This window comes from Etheostoma cragini, chromosome 2 (assembly GCF_013103735.1).
Source record: "Etheostoma cragini isolate CJK2018 chromosome 2, CSU_Ecrag_1.0, whole genome shotgun sequence".
NCBI classification, from domain to species: Eukaryota; Metazoa; Chordata; class Actinopteri; order Perciformes; family Percidae; genus Etheostoma; species Etheostoma cragini.
Window position 1 is genome coordinate 9299820 of NC_048408.1, and position 19796 is coordinate 9319615.

The 19796-nt window shown below is 41.3% G+C and overlaps 1 protein-coding gene across 4 annotated transcripts; it reads left to right on the forward strand.

Annotated features, from left to right (window-relative positions):
• Window positions 1-76: 76 nt before the first annotated feature.
• Window positions 77-19498, forward strand: fam193a (family with sequence similarity 193 member A). Of its 4 annotated transcripts, none has more exons than XM_034888441.1 (23): window positions 77-505; window positions 2102-2176; window positions 3795-4037; window positions 6667-6842; window positions 6953-7120; window positions 8472-8718; window positions 9381-9505; window positions 9722-9869; window positions 9996-10070; window positions 10165-10239; window positions 10344-10456; window positions 11409-11651; window positions 11813-11969; window positions 12163-12309; window positions 12629-12907; window positions 13227-13449; window positions 13580-13942; window positions 14617-14899; window positions 15044-15230; window positions 15524-15763; window positions 15949-16855; window positions 17615-17696; window positions 18469-19498. In XM_034888441.1, exons 1-23 carry the CDS (start codon window positions 284-286, stop codon window positions 18560-18562), a joined length of 4872 nt encoding a protein of 1623 aa, XP_034744332.1. In that variant the 5' UTR covers window positions 77-283; the 3' UTR covers window positions 18563-19498. The 4 variants fall into 4 exon arrangements, with proteins under 4 accessions (XP_034744332.1, XP_034744346.1, XP_034744338.1 ...); XM_034888455.1 differs by having other exon boundaries at window positions 13580-13894; XM_034888447.1 differs by having other exon boundaries at window positions 10008-10070.
• Window positions 19499-19796: the final 298 nt, after the last annotated feature.

Below are 19796 nucleotides of genomic sequence, written 5' to 3' on the forward strand. Positions count from 1 at the left end.
AACGTAACATTACACAACAAACTCAATAACCCATATGCCCCGGGATGTGGGACGCACAGTTGCGTTGCAACGCAAGCTGATCGAAGCTTGGTTGAGGCAGTCCAGCTAGAGGCCATATTGGAATCTATGAAGTCGGCTTGCACTTTGATGGAATTGGGTGTCTGTATTTTTGGGAGTCTCTAAATCGCTATCCCGGATTTATACCCTAGTGATTGCGCCGGGCATTCCACTTGAGACCCTGCCAAGTCTGGACGGCAAGTTGTCCCACTTCGTTTGTGGAAAAATGAGTCCAACCGATGCTAAACGAGGGGCTAAACGCAGGAAGAACAAGCGGGGCGGTGGCAGTAGTTGCAGTGCTGTCTGCAACACCAGCGGTGGCAAGGCCGGGGTTGCCTCGGCCCTGGGCTGTGCGGGAACATCAACACCTGCTTCCGTCGTCAGCTTTTTAACACCTGGCAGCACAGGCAACGGGAATATTGGGTCCATTGCGGGCATAAACGGAGAGGTAAGAGTGTCACGCAACGTTAACCGGTGGATGTCAAAACGGGGCGACTAGCTAGCAGCGTTATCAACGACACACATCTGATTTGGGCCCGATAGTGATGCGAGTAGGACAGCTAGCTTAGCTAACTTACTTAACCTATGCGTAGCTAGAAATTAACTGGCTTAATTGCCATTAATGCTGGTTGCTGTGCTTTGTTTGTGGACTACCGTGCCAGCCAGCAAGTTGTAACGTTATAGCTGTGTAGTTAAACTGGTCTCGTTATATGGTAATAAACAGCCGTAAACATTAGCAAGGCTAATAGTGCCCTGTCCAAACGCTATGACTACCGTCGTTAGCTCAGCAACTGAGACACCACGGAGCATTACTTTAAGCTAACGGTAATACAGTCCAGGTAGGTGAAGATTACAGTAGTCAAACAAATATGTTTTCGGGAGCATCATTAGGTTTAACAAGACCATAGGCTGTTGTTACACAGATAAACCTTCATGCTAGCTAATGCTAACAGTGAAGAGTAACTTTAGCCTCGTCGGGCCCTGATGTGTTTTTAGAAAGCGACCTTCTACTTTTCTTGCTTCTGAAGAGTTTGACTTGGTTATATTTGCCTGATAAGCTAAAGCTACTAACTATCTTAAGTTATCAATGGTAGCTTAGTTGTTCACCATTAGCGCAAACATTGCCACTAACACAATAACTCACATTGATACCATACGATGTTAGCTAGTTTTTGTTTGAACTGAACCGTTCTTAATAGTTCTACTCATGTCTTTTCACAAGTTAGTTGGTTAGCAAATATCACACTATACAATACAATAACTGCACATTTGTAATTTAAAGGTAAATATAGGCTTTCATTTAGCAAATGTGTGTATTCTAATGAAACATGCAAGGACAGCTAGCTGGCTAGCCTCATAACAAGTAAATAACCTCCTCCTGTGGATGTTGTGATTTCTCCATTGAGATAAATCTTGCACATCATGATAATTACCTACTCCATTCATCATAAAAAAAAAAGAAAACTCAGAAGTGCTGCATGATATGTTTACACATTGGATTAATTGTAGTCAGTTGTTTGTTTTTTTACTTCTATTGATATACTGAAGTTTGTCAAATAACACAGTTGCCCATCCACTATTATTGTATTTTTTTTTTAGCCAAATTATGGGTTATAAATGTTAATCAGTCAAACAGTTTTAAGCAAATTGCAGAAAGAGCAAACATAACATAAACTATATACCACTGGTTGCAAGTGGGCTAAATGTGTAATGTGTAAATCAGTTATGGACACATTTATGTTAATATGGTAGTCTGCCTGCCTATCCTGGGCATGTCCGACTGTATGGCCTGACAATTTTCTGGCTTGCGTGTGCACCTAACACATGGCTTGGAAACTCAGCAAATACAGATTTTTACTTTGCCATTTAGGGATTCGAAATGTGTTGTTGTAATTGACCTACACACCAAGCCAATCAGCCATAGTTCCTAAACAAAGTTATTGGTCTCGGCGACAAGCAATTCACTCTTATAGACATATATTATACGCTCCCGGCGTGTAAGTGGTCAGTTCTATGTAAACACTGAGCTGTTTGTGTCCCTCAGGTCAAAGTAAACAACAGTGTTACACCACAGTTTACGGAAGGACCAGTGAATGCTGACTTCTCCGGGGTCCTTCAGGTAAATTTACACCAGGTGTTTCAGAAGTTCATTTGAGGCCACTGAGATTTTCTTCCAAAGCCTTGTTCCGTTTGCCAAACACAATTTAAATCTTGATGCCAGACGATAAAGCACACAACAAGATGGCTTAATTTTGGTTTTATTTTATTGCCTTTACCCAGAAAATGTAAAAAAAAAAATCATTGCAGAACTTTCTTTTTAACAGTGTTCTAGTGCTGATAACTCAAATGCAGCTTTCTGTTAGCATTTAGCCATATTTAAAGTGACTGTCAACAAAAATTTGGCCTTATCCACACTTTATATTGTCCTGCTGCAAAGCTCTTGTGCAGTACAATTAGTATGTATAAACATAGAAAACCAGCTAAACTGGATACAAACATCAGGACAATTAATGATGACAACGTTATATTCCAAATGAGTGTTATTTGAATATGTCTTTCTTCATATAATACATAAAATATAACTGTGCCCATATCCAAAGAAAATCTTTGTAGATCTTGTCAAAATGTTCTTTCCAAATTGAATCAGTCTGATTGACAGTTCTTACAAAAGTATTAACATGGGCAATACTGAACATGTTCAAATATGTTGTCCTGTTTACATGCACCAAAAGTAAGTAATCAATTGGCTGTGTGTATTGTTCAGAACAAGAAATGTTTTAGCACACACAGTCAATCAAATAATTCACCCAACGCTTGTCCGAAATATGTTTAAGTGGCTATTGACCTGCGCTACCTTGTGTTTTTTTTTTACCACACCCGGTTGTTTTTATGTTGTAAATACTACTTATGTTATGATAACAACAAAGGACTGTAAATAGGTCAGCAGGAAAAAGTCTCAAGTTAATTCCTTTTCAAAATTGATTTTTTTAAACAAAATTTTAAAGTAGAAATGTGAGGAACATGGTTAGATATTGCTTATTTTTGACTGACTTTTTCAGTATACCAAAATAAACAGGCAAACAGCCGGGGGGAAATGATGGCTTTCTTTGCTCTCCTTTTTCAGTGTAGTCAGAAAATACTACAGACGGAGAAGTGAATCAAATTAAGTAAACCCCAGCACCCTCAGATTCAGAATCTCATGGGAACTACTAGTACACCTTTACAACGTTGTTGAAATGGATACAAAATGGCTTTTGGCTTTTTAAAAAGGTTGCTGTTCTCTGACAAAATGCCAATGTGGATGTCATTAATTGAAACTTCTGGCTGCTAATTATGTGTTTGTACCACTCTGTGGTTCAGTCACTGACAAGGCTGCACATTAAGAAAAGGTTCCAGTGTTTTAACAGAGTGCAGAGGGGGAGGTTTAGACAGCTGGTGAATTCAATGGCTTACAAAGGAAGAGAGTGTGACCTGCTTTGGTATATAGCCGATAGACAGTATAGTAGGCTGCTCAATATTGGAGCCAATTGTTTTCATCTCAAACTTAATTGTTAGAGACAGGTTTTCGTTTGACTGTCTATAACAAATGTTCAAAATAATATCTGATAACAAAAAGGCTTTTTTTTCTTTATTAAAACAAAATATAACATTTTAAAAATGTTTATTGCTAAAGTGGCCATAAAGGGTATGATATATTTTTCTCTTTCTACTTCCTTCTACTAACATGCTCACTACAGACCCCATTCACGTTTGGCTTAAACCAGCGGGCTCCCTACACCGCGGGCGATCGCTGCCTCTTATGCCGGTGTGAGCGCAAGGACAGTGCTGTGCCTTCAGAGGCAGGGATCTTGGGCCAAAATGGTACGGCACAGCCCAACAAGACACCCAGTGCCCTTCAGCTGCCTCTGTGGGTGTGCTCTGACTGCAGGCGCACAGTGGAGAAGGAGGACCGACACACTGCTCTGGAGCAGTCGTTGGGGGTAAGTCACCTGGGTGTGGAGAGTTTTAGAACTGCCGGGAAGGTGTTGAAGTTAAAACATGACGCTCAAAAGTTTGTGGCTGAAAGAACTATGATTCTTCTGTTTCTTTGAATGATTCCACAGTTGCCAAACATTATCTGTCTTAGCACTAATGTCAGATAATCTGCAGTTTAACTCGCACAGCAGCAGTCAGTCTTTCAGTGGATGGTGTAGCTCTTGTGTTCACATCCATTTCTCTGACAGAAAAGTTCAAAAAGGTTGGAGCATCCAGAAGCAACATCTGTTGTAGTTAGAAAATGTTATAAAGGACATACTATCGTTAAAATTTTTCACTTGGCTTTACTTTGAGCTATAGCTAAATAACAGAATGTGGGTCAAACATGCAAATTGAATGACGTTCTTAAAACAAAATGACAATGCAGTGGATCCACTACTTGCAATATTATATTCAATATTAGTTCATTTGTTTCCAATATTCGTATTTCTAACTTTCCGATCTTCTTTATACTTTGCAGATGTTTGATTTGATTAACACAACAGAGCATGACTGTAAAAACACTCTCAGGGCTATGTTATATAAATTCCATGATGTCTAAGACTAGCGACTCTTCATTTACAGAGCTTCTTTATGTTAGACGACCTGGCTGCAGTATGAGCTCAGCCTGCGAGTTGGTAAGCACAACACCAATTGTTGGGGCTGTAAGCAATTCAACGAAGTGCTGCAGCGAGGGACTAAACACAGGGATGCGTAAACGCACTGTTACGCGCTCAAGATTGCATTGCAGTGATGTATTCCTCCACACGTAAAGTACAACTAGTACTGCAGTTACCGCATTTAAAGTTACTTTGAGTCGAAATAAGTGCGTTAGCGCGGCTGTCAACAGAAAGTGTTTGCTCCCAGGCTTACCCCCTTTCTGTCAAAGCCCAAAAAAAACATGGTGAACAGGTGAAGCAAACAAATGTTATCATTTCCACTGAAACCACGATGAAAGCGCCCACCTTCTACAATATAAGTGCACAGTATAATAATATAAATGAGACCATAAACTACATTCAGTATGTGCTTCCTACACAATGTTGAAGTGTAAACATGAAGTGATTCAACATAGCTTTTTTGGTTGTCACCTTTCTTCTTCTCAGTTGTGCTAATAAGGGTGTGATTATTCAATGTAATTAATAAGGCTCTTGGCTATTAACAACTCTTTACAACACACTGAATTTATGAAGGAAGGGGGCTCCCATTTTTCTTATTGAAAATTGTTTGTTTTCATCTGTGGTTTGATTTAGTGCTACATAAGGGTCAGACCAAGCTATTTGCTGTATACACTAAGTAATAGTCATATTCCACCATTCATTTTTGAAGAAAAGCTAATTGTAATTACTGTGTATTTCCGCTGCCACTAGTAAAGCCACATTTTGGTTGTGCGACTTTAGCTTCAAGTAAACTCTTGTCAAAGTAATGTGTAACTATTGTCTTGACTCAGGAGGTCAATTCTTGCTAATTTCACTGTTTGCACATTATTTATAAAATGTTACTGAATTATGGGAAATTCCTGAATCATTCATCATTACGCATAACCATTTTATTAGTAAACTAAAGCAACAATAGGCTATTGCATATTGTAGCAGAATTCTAAATGCAACATTATCTTGTGTTATGTGCAATATTTCTTTACTTAACATGTGCTCTAAAGACACATTACTGCCTTACAGGCGGCGGTTCTATCTGTTACATTGTTGTTATGCTATTGATCAGGTTTTATATCAAGGGTTGTCAGGTATGTTCGGGGGATTGGTTTTCCTTGTTGTGGGTGCCTTGGACACGGCTGTTTGGCTTGGGTTTGGTTTCCTCAAATGTATTGTTCCACTGCATCCTCACAATGTCATGGCCCTGTAGTAAACCGAGCCAAACCACTGGAAAGCTTTTTCTGTGAAGTGGATAAGGAAAGTTTGCCTGGACAAAAATGTAACAATTAAATATAGCTCCTATAGCTTGGCAATGATGTATTCAGAAACCAGGGAGGTTCCCATCTTAGTGACTAACTGCTAACTTCAAAACTCCCAACATGTGATTCAAGTGTAAGAAACACTTACCCCATACCATTCCCTTTGTGTGGATTGGTTGGCATCCTGTCCGTATTAGAGGATCTTAAATTGGCCTTAACACTTGCTCCATGGATTGGCTGATCCCAGCTACTGAACCTGGACTCCTTCTGTGGTCGGCTCATAGCACGTCTTCTTTCTCGGCCTTGTAGCTGCCACAGTGAACAAGGAGAAAGTTATTGGTGATAATGTACAGACCTTTGCAACCCACAGTTCCAGCTTTATAAATATATTATTCTTTCTAGTTCTTGGACTAATAAAGTCAAATACTCCTAAATAGTAGTATATTAGTAGAGTGGATCCAGATTGCCATCATGTGCTTGATTTTATGCTGACTGTTGTTGTTACCCTGCGTCGTTGCAGCATGTTATGAACTTCAAACATCAAAACATAATAAGCGTCGTAAGACAAATTTGTGATTCAAAAAACACATTTATTGCTAAGTTTCTTTGCTCTCTTGCATCTTGAGCAAAGTAGAAATAAAAAAATTCTTTATCTTAGTGTCTGTGTGTTATATTTCCCACAGAGCCAGGACTTCCTTTTGCACATGCCTGTGGGTAACGGAAACCTGGGCCAGGAGGCAGCCACAGGGGACAGACTGACCACTGCTGTGCCTACACTACCCATGCTCCCTGCCCCGGACCTCACCGCACCAATGCCTGCTGATACAGTGTGCAGCTGTGAAGCCTGCAATGAGAGACGGTCAGTTCAGAGTGATGACTATTCTAAGTTTATTTAATTTCAATGTGTTAATTAATCTTTATGTTTTTAAAGTTGATGTGATCTTAATGAAATCATGTCCTGAATAACAGGGAGATCTCTGCTGAATCAGAGAGGGAGTCACATCAGCTACAGAACCACTGGTCGGAGGTTCGCTACCTGGTGCGCTGCATCTACCGTCAGACAGGAACACCGTTAGCAGATGACCATGACCAGCCCCTAGAGAGAGACAAGGAGGGCATGAAGGAGCTGGTCGACAGGTAAAACTGCTCTTCAACTTTTATTTCTCTCTTTAAAGGTGTTTGTCCACTAGGGGTCTCTATTAAACTGTGGATGCAGGGAAGGAGCCTCGAATAAAACAACCAAGCATGACAGCTTTGAAAAGGAATGATGTCAACAAGTTGAAACTAGTGCAATCTCTACTGTAAGCGGGCTGGTTTAAAGCCCCATTAAAATTACATCTTTACTTCCTTATTATGATGCATTTCCTGTGAAAACAGGACCTTTGGCTGTCCCATGACTCACAGAGGGAACAATTTAAACTGTAGACAAAAGGGAGATTAAAAGTCCAATATGCAATATATTTACTGTTTTACATCAAAGAAATGACCAATGTGTCATTAGATATTAAGGAAACATGCTAAGTTGAAATACTATCTTCTCTGACAACAATGCTAAATCCAGTATTTTCTCCTTAGAAATTTCGGTTCCTGGAAGGAAAGTCTGTTTTGGCCTGTGTGTTGTTGTCAACTGCCCAATTTGACACTAGAGGCCTGAATTTCTTTCAGTTACCTGGTACCTGGTTACATGGTTTTACAGGCAAAACGCAATAGTCACTGCTTCCTAAGCCAGAAAGGAAAGCTGCCAAATAAGCAGACGCTATTATACATAACCTATTATTTCAGTTGCTACCTTGGAAGTGTTAAGCAATCTGAGAGCTAATAAAAAATATAAAAACATAATTAAAATGTCCGCATTGAGAACACACGGCTCAAGAAGCCGACCTATATTAAATCCCGAAATCTAACTCGGCCTACATTTTTTATATTTATTAAGTTAAGGGCAAAATTCCCATTACAATACTTTTTTCATGGTAAAACACAAATAGCCTGTACGAAATTCACTTTTATGAGCGCACCTCTCTCTCTCCGCGCACCAAGGTCCAGCTGATCTTTTAAGAACGGGGATGCTGTTATCAATCGAGTATTGATTGGTCAGTAGGCGGTGTTTTTACACGGGTTGATCTCTAATCTCCTAGAGTCTAATCTCTCCTTACTCCTGAACAGGTGACTAAGCATTAGCTTCCTACAGCTACTAGTAGTGATGGGCATTTTCAGTAATTCACCATCCATGTGCTTGCATTAATTATACTGTGTAGAGTACTCTGTGAGCGGTTGTTGAAGTAGCATTTAGCCAATAAAAGGTGACTGTCAGCCGGCTTTCAGAGCTCCGCGAGAACAGGGCTTAAGACTGTCTACATAGCCAGCAGCTACTCCGCTGCACTGTGGAGTAATGTCTGGCAATGTGAGGCTAGCATCTGGTCAACAGTGACATTGGGTTCAGCTTTCTTTCTTGCTTTTTAAGATGAATCACTTCATTTTCTTCCTGTAGACTCTGTAAGAAGGACCCCTACCAGCTGTATCAACGGTTGGAGCAGCAGGCGCGTGAATATGTCTTGGAAATGAAGGTGCGGCTACTGAAGCATCTATCTGCAGGACCCAAGACTACAGGACCAACGGGGACCGTGGCTGCAGCCCTGGGTCCTCCTCAGGCCTACCAGTTCATCTCCCTGCTGCTGGAGGAGTACAACGCCCTCTGTCAAGCTGCACGCACCATTAGCAGCTTCCTGCTCACCCTGGTCAGTTTACTCTTTGTGAGCCAGAGCCACAGAGATTCTGTTTGCTGTCCTGCAAGTGACATCAAAGACATTTTTATAGCCTGTTTTATTGTATTTCCTTTATCCATAGTCCCTTTCAAACAGCCTGTTCATGGCGGGACTATTGCAACGATAAACCGCCTCGCCATTATGTCTAAATAGAGAATGAATGGGGGGAAAGATTTCAGCCGGCATCGGATGTAGTATCAGAGCTGAATCTACGTCTGAGTTAAAAGAGAGAGCCAGTAAAGTGGGACTAAGTGACCGATCACAGAAGGGCCTTTGCCTCCCTTGGTTTCCACTCAAAAGTGTCAAAAGTCAATTTCAATCAGGCAATTAGAGATTAACTTCTAGAGGACAGTTTGCCTGCAAGAGTGTGTATATACTCCAGCTCACCCAAAGCAAAGTGGCTGCTCTGTTGGAGTGCTGCTGAGTTTAATACGCACAAATGCCATTCTTTCCCTCTTCCAATGTGTTGTTAAAAGCTCACTGCTGCCCTTACAGCTCATGATTGTTGATTTGGTGTTCAAAGAGTAATATCTGCTGGTGTGAAATGATATAATTTGTGAACATGGTTTATCGCGCTTGTGAGATATGACATAATCCTGACGCCCCACCATGATTCTAACCCCTTTTTTCCTCAGGAAAATGAGCACCTCCAGAAATTCCATGTGACGTGGGAGCTGCACAACAAGCACCTTTTTGAGAATCTGGTGTTCTCTGAATCGATCTTGCACAGCAGTTTACCTGCACTGGTTGCACAGCTGAAGTAAGATATAGTTTTACTAGTTTAAAGAAAGATAGATGACTCATCCATCATTATCACTTAATCGATTACTCATGACCCAAATTAGACTAATGTTCCACACTCAGTGTTTTAAAATAACTGTTGATCTTAGTGAATAAAAAAAATCTACTAATCTCTTGTCTTAGACAATAAAACAAGTGTCTTTATCAATTTAAACTTATTTTACATATTTTTTAGACATGGCACATCCTCCCATGATTCATACAATGAAGATATGTACAGGACCTTGTTTGAGAGCTACCATCAGCTGCAGCAGGAAATGGCTACGGTGGCTACTGAATGGCAGGAGTGTGAGAAGAGGATTGATGACTATGTAGATGAACAGGTATACACATCCAAGACAAAACAAACACATTTGATAACGGAACTAACAGAATAAAAAAATACAAAAAGGTGGTACTTGATTATAATGCTGTTTTTAAAGCTGTAATGATGTGACTCTTTTTTTCAGCTGCTTTTTAAGGTGGACGGTCAGAGTCTCACCAACCAAAGAACAGAGCCACACAAGTCCTTGATTAGCAAAAACGTAAGAATTTTTTTTGTTCCTTATCTTCCCTTTTTATATACATTTATTCCACTTATGGAAGTTTATGTTCTTGTCATTATCTGCCAATTTCCAGACATTGAAGACTAAGCAGCAAATGCTAAAGGAGGACTGGGAGTTCTTTAAGCAGAGAAGATTAATAGAAGAACAGGTAAATAACAAAAATATGGAGCCTTCATGGCAGATTTAAGTGTGTAATACTGCGCTTCCGAGCAGGGCATTTTTTTATTTATTTACATGTTGTTCTCTTTATAGTTGCCTAACAGTAAGAAGTCCCCCCCTGGAGAAAACAACTTTACAGACACTATGAGAATGCTATCATCTCGTCTAAGTATTCCAGACTGCCCTAATTGCAATTATCGAAGGAGGTGAGTTTTCAGGATTCACTAGGATTTCATTTTCTGCCCTGAGATGTCACTTTCAATGTAGTGAATTCAAAACATTCTTGAAACTTCCTTTACTGACAAATAAAAGTAAATATAGTCTTATTTGTTTGTCATCATCTTCTCATGTCAGTTGTTTTCCATTTTCTGAAAGAATTCATTTCCTAACTTTGTGTTATCAAGTAATTGATCCCACCGTAAATATTATGGCCATTTCTCACTTAATCAGTGAGCTAAAGTGTGAGAAAACTTTAATTTTGGCATTTGTGTTTTACTCTGAGGCCCCTGTTATTCTTCTTGAAATGGTTATTGAACGTAAGCCCACTATGAACTCAACTTTTAACTCTGCCCCCTTTATCCCCAATATGTGAAGTTTGGCAGTCATTATTTTCTCTCCATATAATTGTATAGTAACATACGTTACTATAAAAAAAACCTTTGACTTTACTGAATGGACGTGAGTTTTAACACCTTGCTTTTTACCATGTCATTTTGAAAACTTGAACATATTGCACAGTCAAGTTCCTCCCTACATCTCTGACTTGATACAGCTGCATACTCCCACCCGGACTGAGGTCATTAGGTCAGAAGCTGTTAGTGGTTCCCCACACTCATTTTAAAACTAGGGGGGGGGGGGGGGTTTGATCATTCCAAGCAGTAGCTCCTTGGCTTTGAAATGACTTGCCTTCCTTTCTATGGTGTGAATTCTATAGAATCTTTTAAAAAGCAATTGATGACTCTGCTATTCAAGCAGGCTTTATTTAGTAGAGGGGTTTTTAATGGTTGTTTACGTTTTCTGTTTGGAATTACATTTTCTTGTGTATTTTTATCGGTGAAAGGTGCTATACAAATAAACTTTACATACTTACTTTTAAAATAATGATGTGATAAATATTGCAATTTAAAATTGGATCATATCGCCCACCGTTACCAACAGGTGCACATGTGACGACTGTAGTCTATCCCACATCCTGACGTGTGGCATCATGGACTCTCCCATCTCTGAGGACCTCCACATCAAACTGCCCTTGCAAGGGGAACCTCCCTGCGACTACCTGGCAGAGGTGCACCCTCCCAGCCTCTCCTCCGGCAGTTCAGCATCTGGCTCCAACTCCAGTTCTCCCATCACTATTCAGCAGCATCCAAGGCTCATTCTGCCTGAAGGGGACACCAACACTTTGTAAGTCAGTCATTGTCCTATCAAATGGTTGTTAATGCTTGGTAACAAATCATTTAGGCACTTACCTTAGTATTGGGTGTATCAGATCACAACTGCACACCTCCTTCTATAAACAATACCACCCCCCACTAACATGAATACTCATTTTTCTCTTCTTTTAGTATTAGTGATGATGACGAAGGGCCTCCGTTGTCCAGTAAGTTCGGGAACATCTACCCAATGAGTGGTTATGAGGAGAACAGTGTTGTGACCGCAGCTGTGAACGGCCTCCATGATGACATCAATGGAGAATGTGAAAACATAGAACTAAAGGCACGGGTGAGTTCTGTACTGATGTATATTACTTTAAAAAAATGCCCAAGATTAGTTGTGAATTTCCCTGGCGAGTTTCTGGATGATGAAACTGATGTTCAATATGAGTGGGCTACCAGTAGTTTGGGAAATGTTTTGTGAACTGTTCCTAACCTATTTGCTAATTTAGTCTTTTTTGTCCAACACATTTCTTTATCAGTCTACTCGTATGACCAGCAGCAGCAGTTCATCAGAGGGTGACGAGGAGGAAGTTGATGGTGACATTGGTGGCGAGCCCGGAGGGCAGCAGGAGGAGCTTTCCTCAGGAAAGACCAACAGTCCCCCACCTTCTTACATCCACCAACAGGTGTTGTAACACTTTAAATAATGTAGGGCTGCAACTAATGAGGATTTTACATGATTGATTAATACTTTGTCAATAAAATAGCAGATAAAACCACAGAAAAGCAACAAATGCAAACATTAAAGTAGCTGGAACCAGATGACTTTTTGCTTAAAAAAAGTTATTTGATTGACAATATTGATGTGGATAAATTGTCAATTAACTAATCGTGTCAGCATACACACAAGGAAATAATAATCATATTAATGATTAAAGGACAGGGCAAAGGGACCCATGGAATAAAAGCAGACAACATAATTTGAATTTGTATTACCACTCTCAGGTAGAACAGGTCCAGCATGCCTGTGAGTGCCACGTGTGCAACCAAGACCCCAGTTCCTCCACCCTGGGCCCCGCCACGTGTCTGCCCCCTAGTCGGCTCCACGCTGCACCTCCTCCCACTGTTGGACACCAGTTCTTCACAGACTGCAAGACACCCCCTGCCCACCCTGCCCTCCACCTCTACCCCCACATCCACGGACACCTGCCCCTACACAACTTCTCCCGGCCCTTACTGCACCCTACACTCTACCCCCCCAGTCCTCCTCTCACACACAACAAGGTGAGGATAATTAATGAGTCCAGCATTTTTTTTTTTTTTTTTTTGGTGTATAGATTTACAGATGTGAGAGTCCCTTGAAGGGAAAATTTATTCATTTCCTTATCACTGGGGATTTTTAAAGTTTCCAAGAACAATACTGAGTTTAATTGTATTCTAGTTTCACTGTCATTTTAATTGTCTGCCACAAGGGGTCAGACTGAACCAAATCTAGGAGAAGTGAAAAGAAATCCAAAACTATATTGCACAAATCAGTTCCTTGTAAGACTAAATTAGTAATGTGATTTGTCTTGTAACTTAATTTTTTTCTTTTCTCCTTAAGCCCCTGCCCCCAAACCCTACATCAAACCACTCAGCGGCCAAGCAGCCGGCCTTCAGTCCGTCGTTACCAGAGCACGTTTACCAGAACTGCTTTGGCGGTGCAGGTGGAGCAGGTGACTGGAACAGCTCACTGCAGTGTCTCTCACTCAAGTTTGAGAACCTGTGGGATGCTGCTGTGATGAAGAGCTGGAATCCATCTGTGCTGTTGCCCGAGTCCCTACCAGGTGAGCCTCTCTGGCACAGCAGAAATAGTCAATTAATAAAAATCATAATAAAATAATAAGCAAAACAAATATTGCAGCAAGTCAAACACATTGTTAAAGTCATGACTTCTCTTGCATTATTTATCAACAGGCGACATGCTTGGACCACCCCTTGCTGACTTGCCCCTCCCCCCAACATCGTCTATCGGCCCCCAAGGGGACCACCCCTCACTGCCCACCCCTCTACCCCCCTCCTGCTCCGCTTCCTCATCTTTGTCATCGTCTTCATCATCATCATCGTCATCATCATGCTCCTCTTCAGAGGCCAAACAACAGAAGAAGAGTGGCGCCAAGAAGAAGTGTTTATACAATTTCCAGGATGCCTTCATGGAGACTAACCGAGTAGTGATGGCCACCTCTGCCTCTACGTCTTCTGTGTCCTGCACTGCCACCACTGTCCAGTCAAGTAATAACCCACCCATCCACCTAGCATCTAAAAGACCCAACTCTTTAGGTAATATAGGTGGTAGGAGCAATGGTTTGGTCTGCACTGACGATGATTAAATTATGGGCCACGTAGTTATTGCAGTCAATCCATTGTTAAAACCCACCAAGTAAAATGTTTTGCCTTTTAACTTTGCAATCAAAATAGAGACAGACAATACCAAGCAATACAATGTGTAGGCAGTCATGGTCCTGCTTTAAAATCAAACTGAAATGTATTTTCTCCTCTCTTTTTGTGTAAGGGAACTAACTATAATCATACTGCAGCTATTTTAGATATTGTTCGCTTTTTCAAAAGAGGATCAAACTGTTTTTGCAAGTATTTGTTCCTGGCAAGCTAAACTAACTCGTTTACCAGTTTGCTGCTGTTAGCACTGATCTCTAATGCATTGTAACACTAACGTAGAGCGCAGCATCACTGCAAATGTCTTCTATTGGCGAGTTACAGTTTTTAGACCAAATAAGTAAAAACAAACAAACAAGGATATATATATACAGATTTTAGGCAAAAATGTAATTTCAGTTCGACTTTAAGTCAGTCGATTGTTTTTATTAAAAAGAATGAGTGAAAGTCATAATTCTGTATTCTTTGTTCCATTGTATGAAAGCTTTGTGAATAACTGCATGTTTTGTGACAAAGAACAAAACAATGCTCTCAACCCATATACCTTTTGTCTCCACTAGATGATGTATTTCACAATCTAGGTAAAGAGGACCATAGGCAACCCGCTCCAGCCCCCCCTAGGAACTGCCCTACAGGACTGACCTCCCTCCCTCCACTCTCGGGCCCCACACTGCCCCCAGCACCCACCACACACCTTCCAACAATGGGATCCCAGCCCTTTCCAAAGATGGCCGCTCCAGCACCAGACTTCATGGAGGGCCACCAAGGTTTGTGCCTCCCGCCGACCGAGCCTCCAGCCTCCTCGGCAGATGGTCCCGTCAGTGCCCCACCCAGTGTCTGCAGGTAAAGCCACCACAGTATCCTACAGGCTCAATAAGATGGACACCCATTATATCAATGACAGACTGATGTTGAAAAAGGGGATTTTGTTGTCTGATGAAAAGAAAACAGGCTGTTGAGACTAATTTTAAGTGTAATTGTTTTCAGTGATCCTGACTGTGAAGGACACCGCTGTGAGGCGAATGGGGCGTACGAGCACCAGCCATACGACGGGGAGGAGAGTCAGGACGAAGACAGCTGCTCCGAGCATAGCTCCTCCACTTCCACATCCACAAACCAGAAAGAAGGAAAGTACTGTGACTGCTGCTACTGCGAGTTCTTTGGGCATGGAGGGGTAAGACATACATTTATTACTCACAAACATTGGCATGTTCGCCACAAATAAACATGATTTGGGGGGGATGCCAATTTAATTAGCATTTGAATTAGCATGAGGCATCTTGAATTTCAATTCAGTTTGTTTACGTAACAGTTTTGGATGTAATAAATTAATTTTAAATGACAAGTTTTGGTCCCTGTAAAACAAAAAAAATGGAAATCTGGCCTTTACAATCCAGTGATAGTTTAATAGCTTAAAGTAAGCATTTATTTATAGTGTCCTTAATAATCATTCTGTTTCATTTCCAGCCCCCAGCTGCTCCTACCAGTCGAAACTATGCAGAGATGCGAGAGAAGCTGCGCTTGCGTCTGACAAAACGTAAGGAAGAGCAGCCAAAACGTGAGGAGCAGCAACCAGTGATAGAACGAGATGGAGGGGTAGAGGACCACAGGCGGGTAGAGGACCTATTGCAGTTTATCAATAGTGCAGACAATAAACCTGCCTCCAGTTCTAAGGCAGCCAAACGGGCCAGGCATAAACAAAAGAAGGTAACTGTTCCTCCCCATCAACTCAGAAGTCTTTTTTTTAAATAGTCACAATAACCTTCAGTGCTTGTCCATCCAGTCTAAACCGCTACAGTAATAACTCTGTTAGTACGTAATACTTAACAAATAGGATTTTTTTGGGTCACGGTTGTTATAATGCTTAAAGTATTTATGTCTGTGTGCTTCAGATGGAGGAGAAGGCCCGTCTGGAGGCAGAGGCCCGTGAAAGGGAGGAGCTGCAGATGTTAGAAGAGCAGCAAAGGCGACAGCGGCAGGAAGAGGAAGAGGCAGCACTTCAAAAGGAACTGCTCCGGCTGCATGAGATGCAGCACCATCGTGCTGCTAAGAAGAAAAAGAAAGAGAAAGCAAAGGAAAACACCGCTCCCCCACAAAACAACCCACAGCCCCTCAAACAGACAGCTCAGAACGTCCTAGATAACTTACAGAATGGAAAGTCACAGTCACTGCTTCAAACCCTCATCCGCCTCCCTGACCAGAAGGAACCTAGATTTGACCCAGTACCCCAGGTTCGGCCCAGCAAACAGCACAGTCCAAAACACACAAGTGAGAGGGGTTTTTCTACTGAGACCCACATCCCCAACTGTCATGCCATTCTCCACAATGGCACTCCTGCATCTCAGCTTGAGATCAACAGTAAAGTTAAGGCCAAGCAGCCTGCTAAAGTGGCCACTTTTGAGGCTGCTGTAAAGAAAGCTCCCGAGCTACACAAGACCTCAGACGTGGCAGCAAAGCTAGCTAATGGCACCCCCCCCACCACTACAACAGACACCAAAGCAACGCCAATCAGGCCTGCTGAGGCCCTGGCTCCTATCCCAACCACTGAACCAAGGAGGGAGGACCGGTGCAATATCAGAAGCGCCAGTGGGAAAAGGCAGCAGCAGCATCTTCAACATCCACTGACCCAAATAAAGGAAGACAGGAGGAGTCCACCTGTGACCAATCCTTCCCCGTCTCCCCCTCCAGCGTCGCAGTCTGAGCAGAATGGCAAACCTCCCAGTGCAGAATCCCCACAGCCCAAAGGCAAGACCAAGAAGAACAAGAAAAAGAAGGGGGACAAGATGAACACATCAATAGGTTGGTATTGTGATTCACTAGTTGATTTTTAGGACAAAGTAGAGAAAGGGGCGGTAGCCTTGCCCTTTGTAACCTCATAAGGAGCAAGATTCCAGATCGGCCCATTTTTCTCAAAGCCAGAGCAGGATACCCAGGGCTCGGTTTACACCTATCACCATCTCTAGCCACTAGGGGACCATAGGCAGGCTGAGGGAACTCATATTAATGTTAAAAAACCTAGTAGTAGCTTTACTTCATGTCACAAATATTAGTGTTGCAATTTCACACTCTGCTCGTGCTCTAATGGCTCAAGTAGGGGATAGATAACATCCTCAACAATCTGCTATAAAATCTGCATATCGAATCCGAATCCTTTCAAAACCCTTTCCACATCTTTTTAGGTAAAGTTCCAAAAATGTTTAAACCTGCTGTTTTTTAATAATTAAAGGAAGTTTCTCCTAACACCTGAATGTAGGCAGGTTTCTTGGCCGAAAAACAGCGGAACAACCGTCTCACTGTGCGCTAGAGTTTTTCTGCCTGAATTCCACCAATAAACCAGTCTACATTTAGATGTGCAATGATACGTTTTCCCGCTTTTATTAAAGCTACTATATGTAGAATTTTTAACTTTGGTGCACACCAGTGGTAGCATTAAAGATGCACATTAGGTCAATACGCCCTTTTAAGTTCCTCCAAAAGACTATTTTCATAATACACCTACAACATTAATAAAACATTTTAAAATGGCAATTAACATGCATTTGTGTTATTTTGTTTTAGATGATGTATTCCTGCCCAAAGACATTGACCTGGATAGCACTGAAATGGATGAAACGGAGAGGGAAGTGGAATATTTCAAAAGGTAGGTTTATCGAAATTAACTGACTGCCAAATACTGATGAGATATTTCTGAAAGTTTTTCTCTTGGTGTCAACCTTAAAAAAGATACCCTGTGGAGTTCTGGACTACTAGTTGCGCTATGGCGTACAGTCTTTATACAGTAAACGCGTAAGCAGAGTTTCCGCTGTTGACTGCTGATTGACAGAATGGGTCAGCAAAGGCAATGCAAGACTCGACTGCTAGCATGCAAACGTCGATGTAAACAACGTAGGTTTTAAAATCCTCAAAATTGCCTTTTTTTTCTAAAAAACAACAATCTTTTAAAGCTATAGTGCGTAGTTTCTGTCTCCCTAATAAGGACATTTTTAGTAATACCAAGATTGTCGGTGCGTCCACATGATAAAAGCCTTACGTGATCGCGCACCACCCCGACCCCTCCGCCACGCAGTTGCTAGTAGCCACGGAGGACAGGAGGATTTAAACAGACTCTTCAGAAGAGATGATTCTCTTTACTCGAGTTTCTCCAACGCAATCTTCTGAACATAGTCTTCCTGAGAAACACAGACTGTGTGCAGCTGATAGTCCTAATAAGCTCTTTAGAAACTCATTTGGCAATGGCTGGAATGTAACAGATGTTAATTAATATCAAAAAGTTATGCAATGAAGCTTTAATTGGGAAGGAAATGCATTCAACAAATCTTACATGAAAACCCATCATGGTACCTTTTTAACATTTCAAATTGAGAGTATAGCTCCTCAGAGGGTTTATCTTTTCTTCTTTGTTTTTTTTCCAGGTTTTGCTTGGATTCGGCTCGGCAGACCCGCCAACGACTTTCCATCAACTGGTCAAACTTTAGTTTGAAGAAAGCTACGTTTGCTGCACATTGAGGCTGTTAGTGAGTGACTGTCAGGACACAATCAATACCTTAACAGCTATACCAACCCACACGTCCCCCCCGTCCCCCCGTCCCCATTCCTATACCTCCAGCCAGCTGTTGTCCTCCCGTAACTTCTCTCCTGCTGTGCCCGAATCACACCCACGCTGCCTTGCTTTGTTCTCGTCGCTGTGTGGTTCCAACACAGACTCATCTGGACTGATCCACCGGCAGAACTGAAACAAAAATTAAATGAAATTACACAAAAAAGAATCACAAAATGCTACTTTACATCTGATTAATTTTCCTTGCGTGCTTGTGTGCTCTTAGTCTGAGTTGGAGCGTTTCTCTTGACTGAAAAAGCCATGGACTGAAATTATTTTCTTTTTGGCTTACCTGTAGTCAAAAGATGCTTACTATGTCTGGATAGTTTCCTTCCAAAAAAACAAAAGACAATGGAAACTTCAAAAAAGAGAAATGTAATGAATTAAAAAGCTGTATTTGAGATGTTGTGGCTTAGTATCCCATTGTTTCCCGTTCCTAGCACGGCATCTCATCAACATGATTGACAAGGGAATGGGCTTAGTCAGCTGGTCTCCACTCTATGCCCCCCACCCCCCCCACCACCCCCCTCTACCCCCCTCTACCCTATTTCACAGAGAGGTGAAAAGCTTAATACTTGACAATGTTCTTTTTTGGTTTTAACAAACTGTTAAGTAAAAGTGTACCAGTTACAGTTTTTGTTTTCTTTATTTTTGACCTGTAGCCAGCTTGTATCAGAATCCTTTCAGAATGAAATTGAAAAAGAACAATACTCACACTATCAATCTGTTATAGAGTGTATATTGTATTAACACTGAAGCCAAACTGGCTACTTTTAACATATTGTTAAGTAATATTAAATCTTGTCTTTCTTTTTTGAAAGATGGAATACAGTAGTACGGCAGGATTATGCGTCTTGTGTCAAATCTTATTTTCTACATGCAAATTTCCAATAAAGGACATGGACACCTAAACTACACATACATCTAAAGAAATAGTTCAACATTTTGGGAAATGAGCACATTCATTTTCTGGCGGATTTTCATTTTAAATATAAGCCAACAGACAAAGATGAAACGGGAAAACTGTTAGCCTGGCTCTGTCCAAGGGATTTCTAACCCACACTAATTAACACATTACATCTCTTTAAAAAAAACTAAATAAAAACATCTTTACAGAACTCTAGAGTCTCTGCTGGTTGCCTG

What these genes read in the sequence shown, in the direction of transcription:
- fam193a (XM_034888441.1), top strand. Translation starts at nt 284, where the DNA reads ATGAGTCCAACCGATGCTAAACGAGGGGCTAAACGCAGGAAGAACAAG. An exon ending in ATGAAGGAGCTGGTCGACAG is followed by an intron (nt 7,121 to 8,471) that starts GTAAAACTGCTC and finishes TTCTTCCTGTAG; the next exon opens with ACTCTGTAAGAAGGACCCCT. An exon ending in AGTTCTTTGGGCATGGAGGG is followed by an intron (nt 15,231 to 15,523) that starts GTAAGACATACA and finishes TTTCATTTCCAG; the next exon opens with CCCCCAGCTGCTCCTACCAG.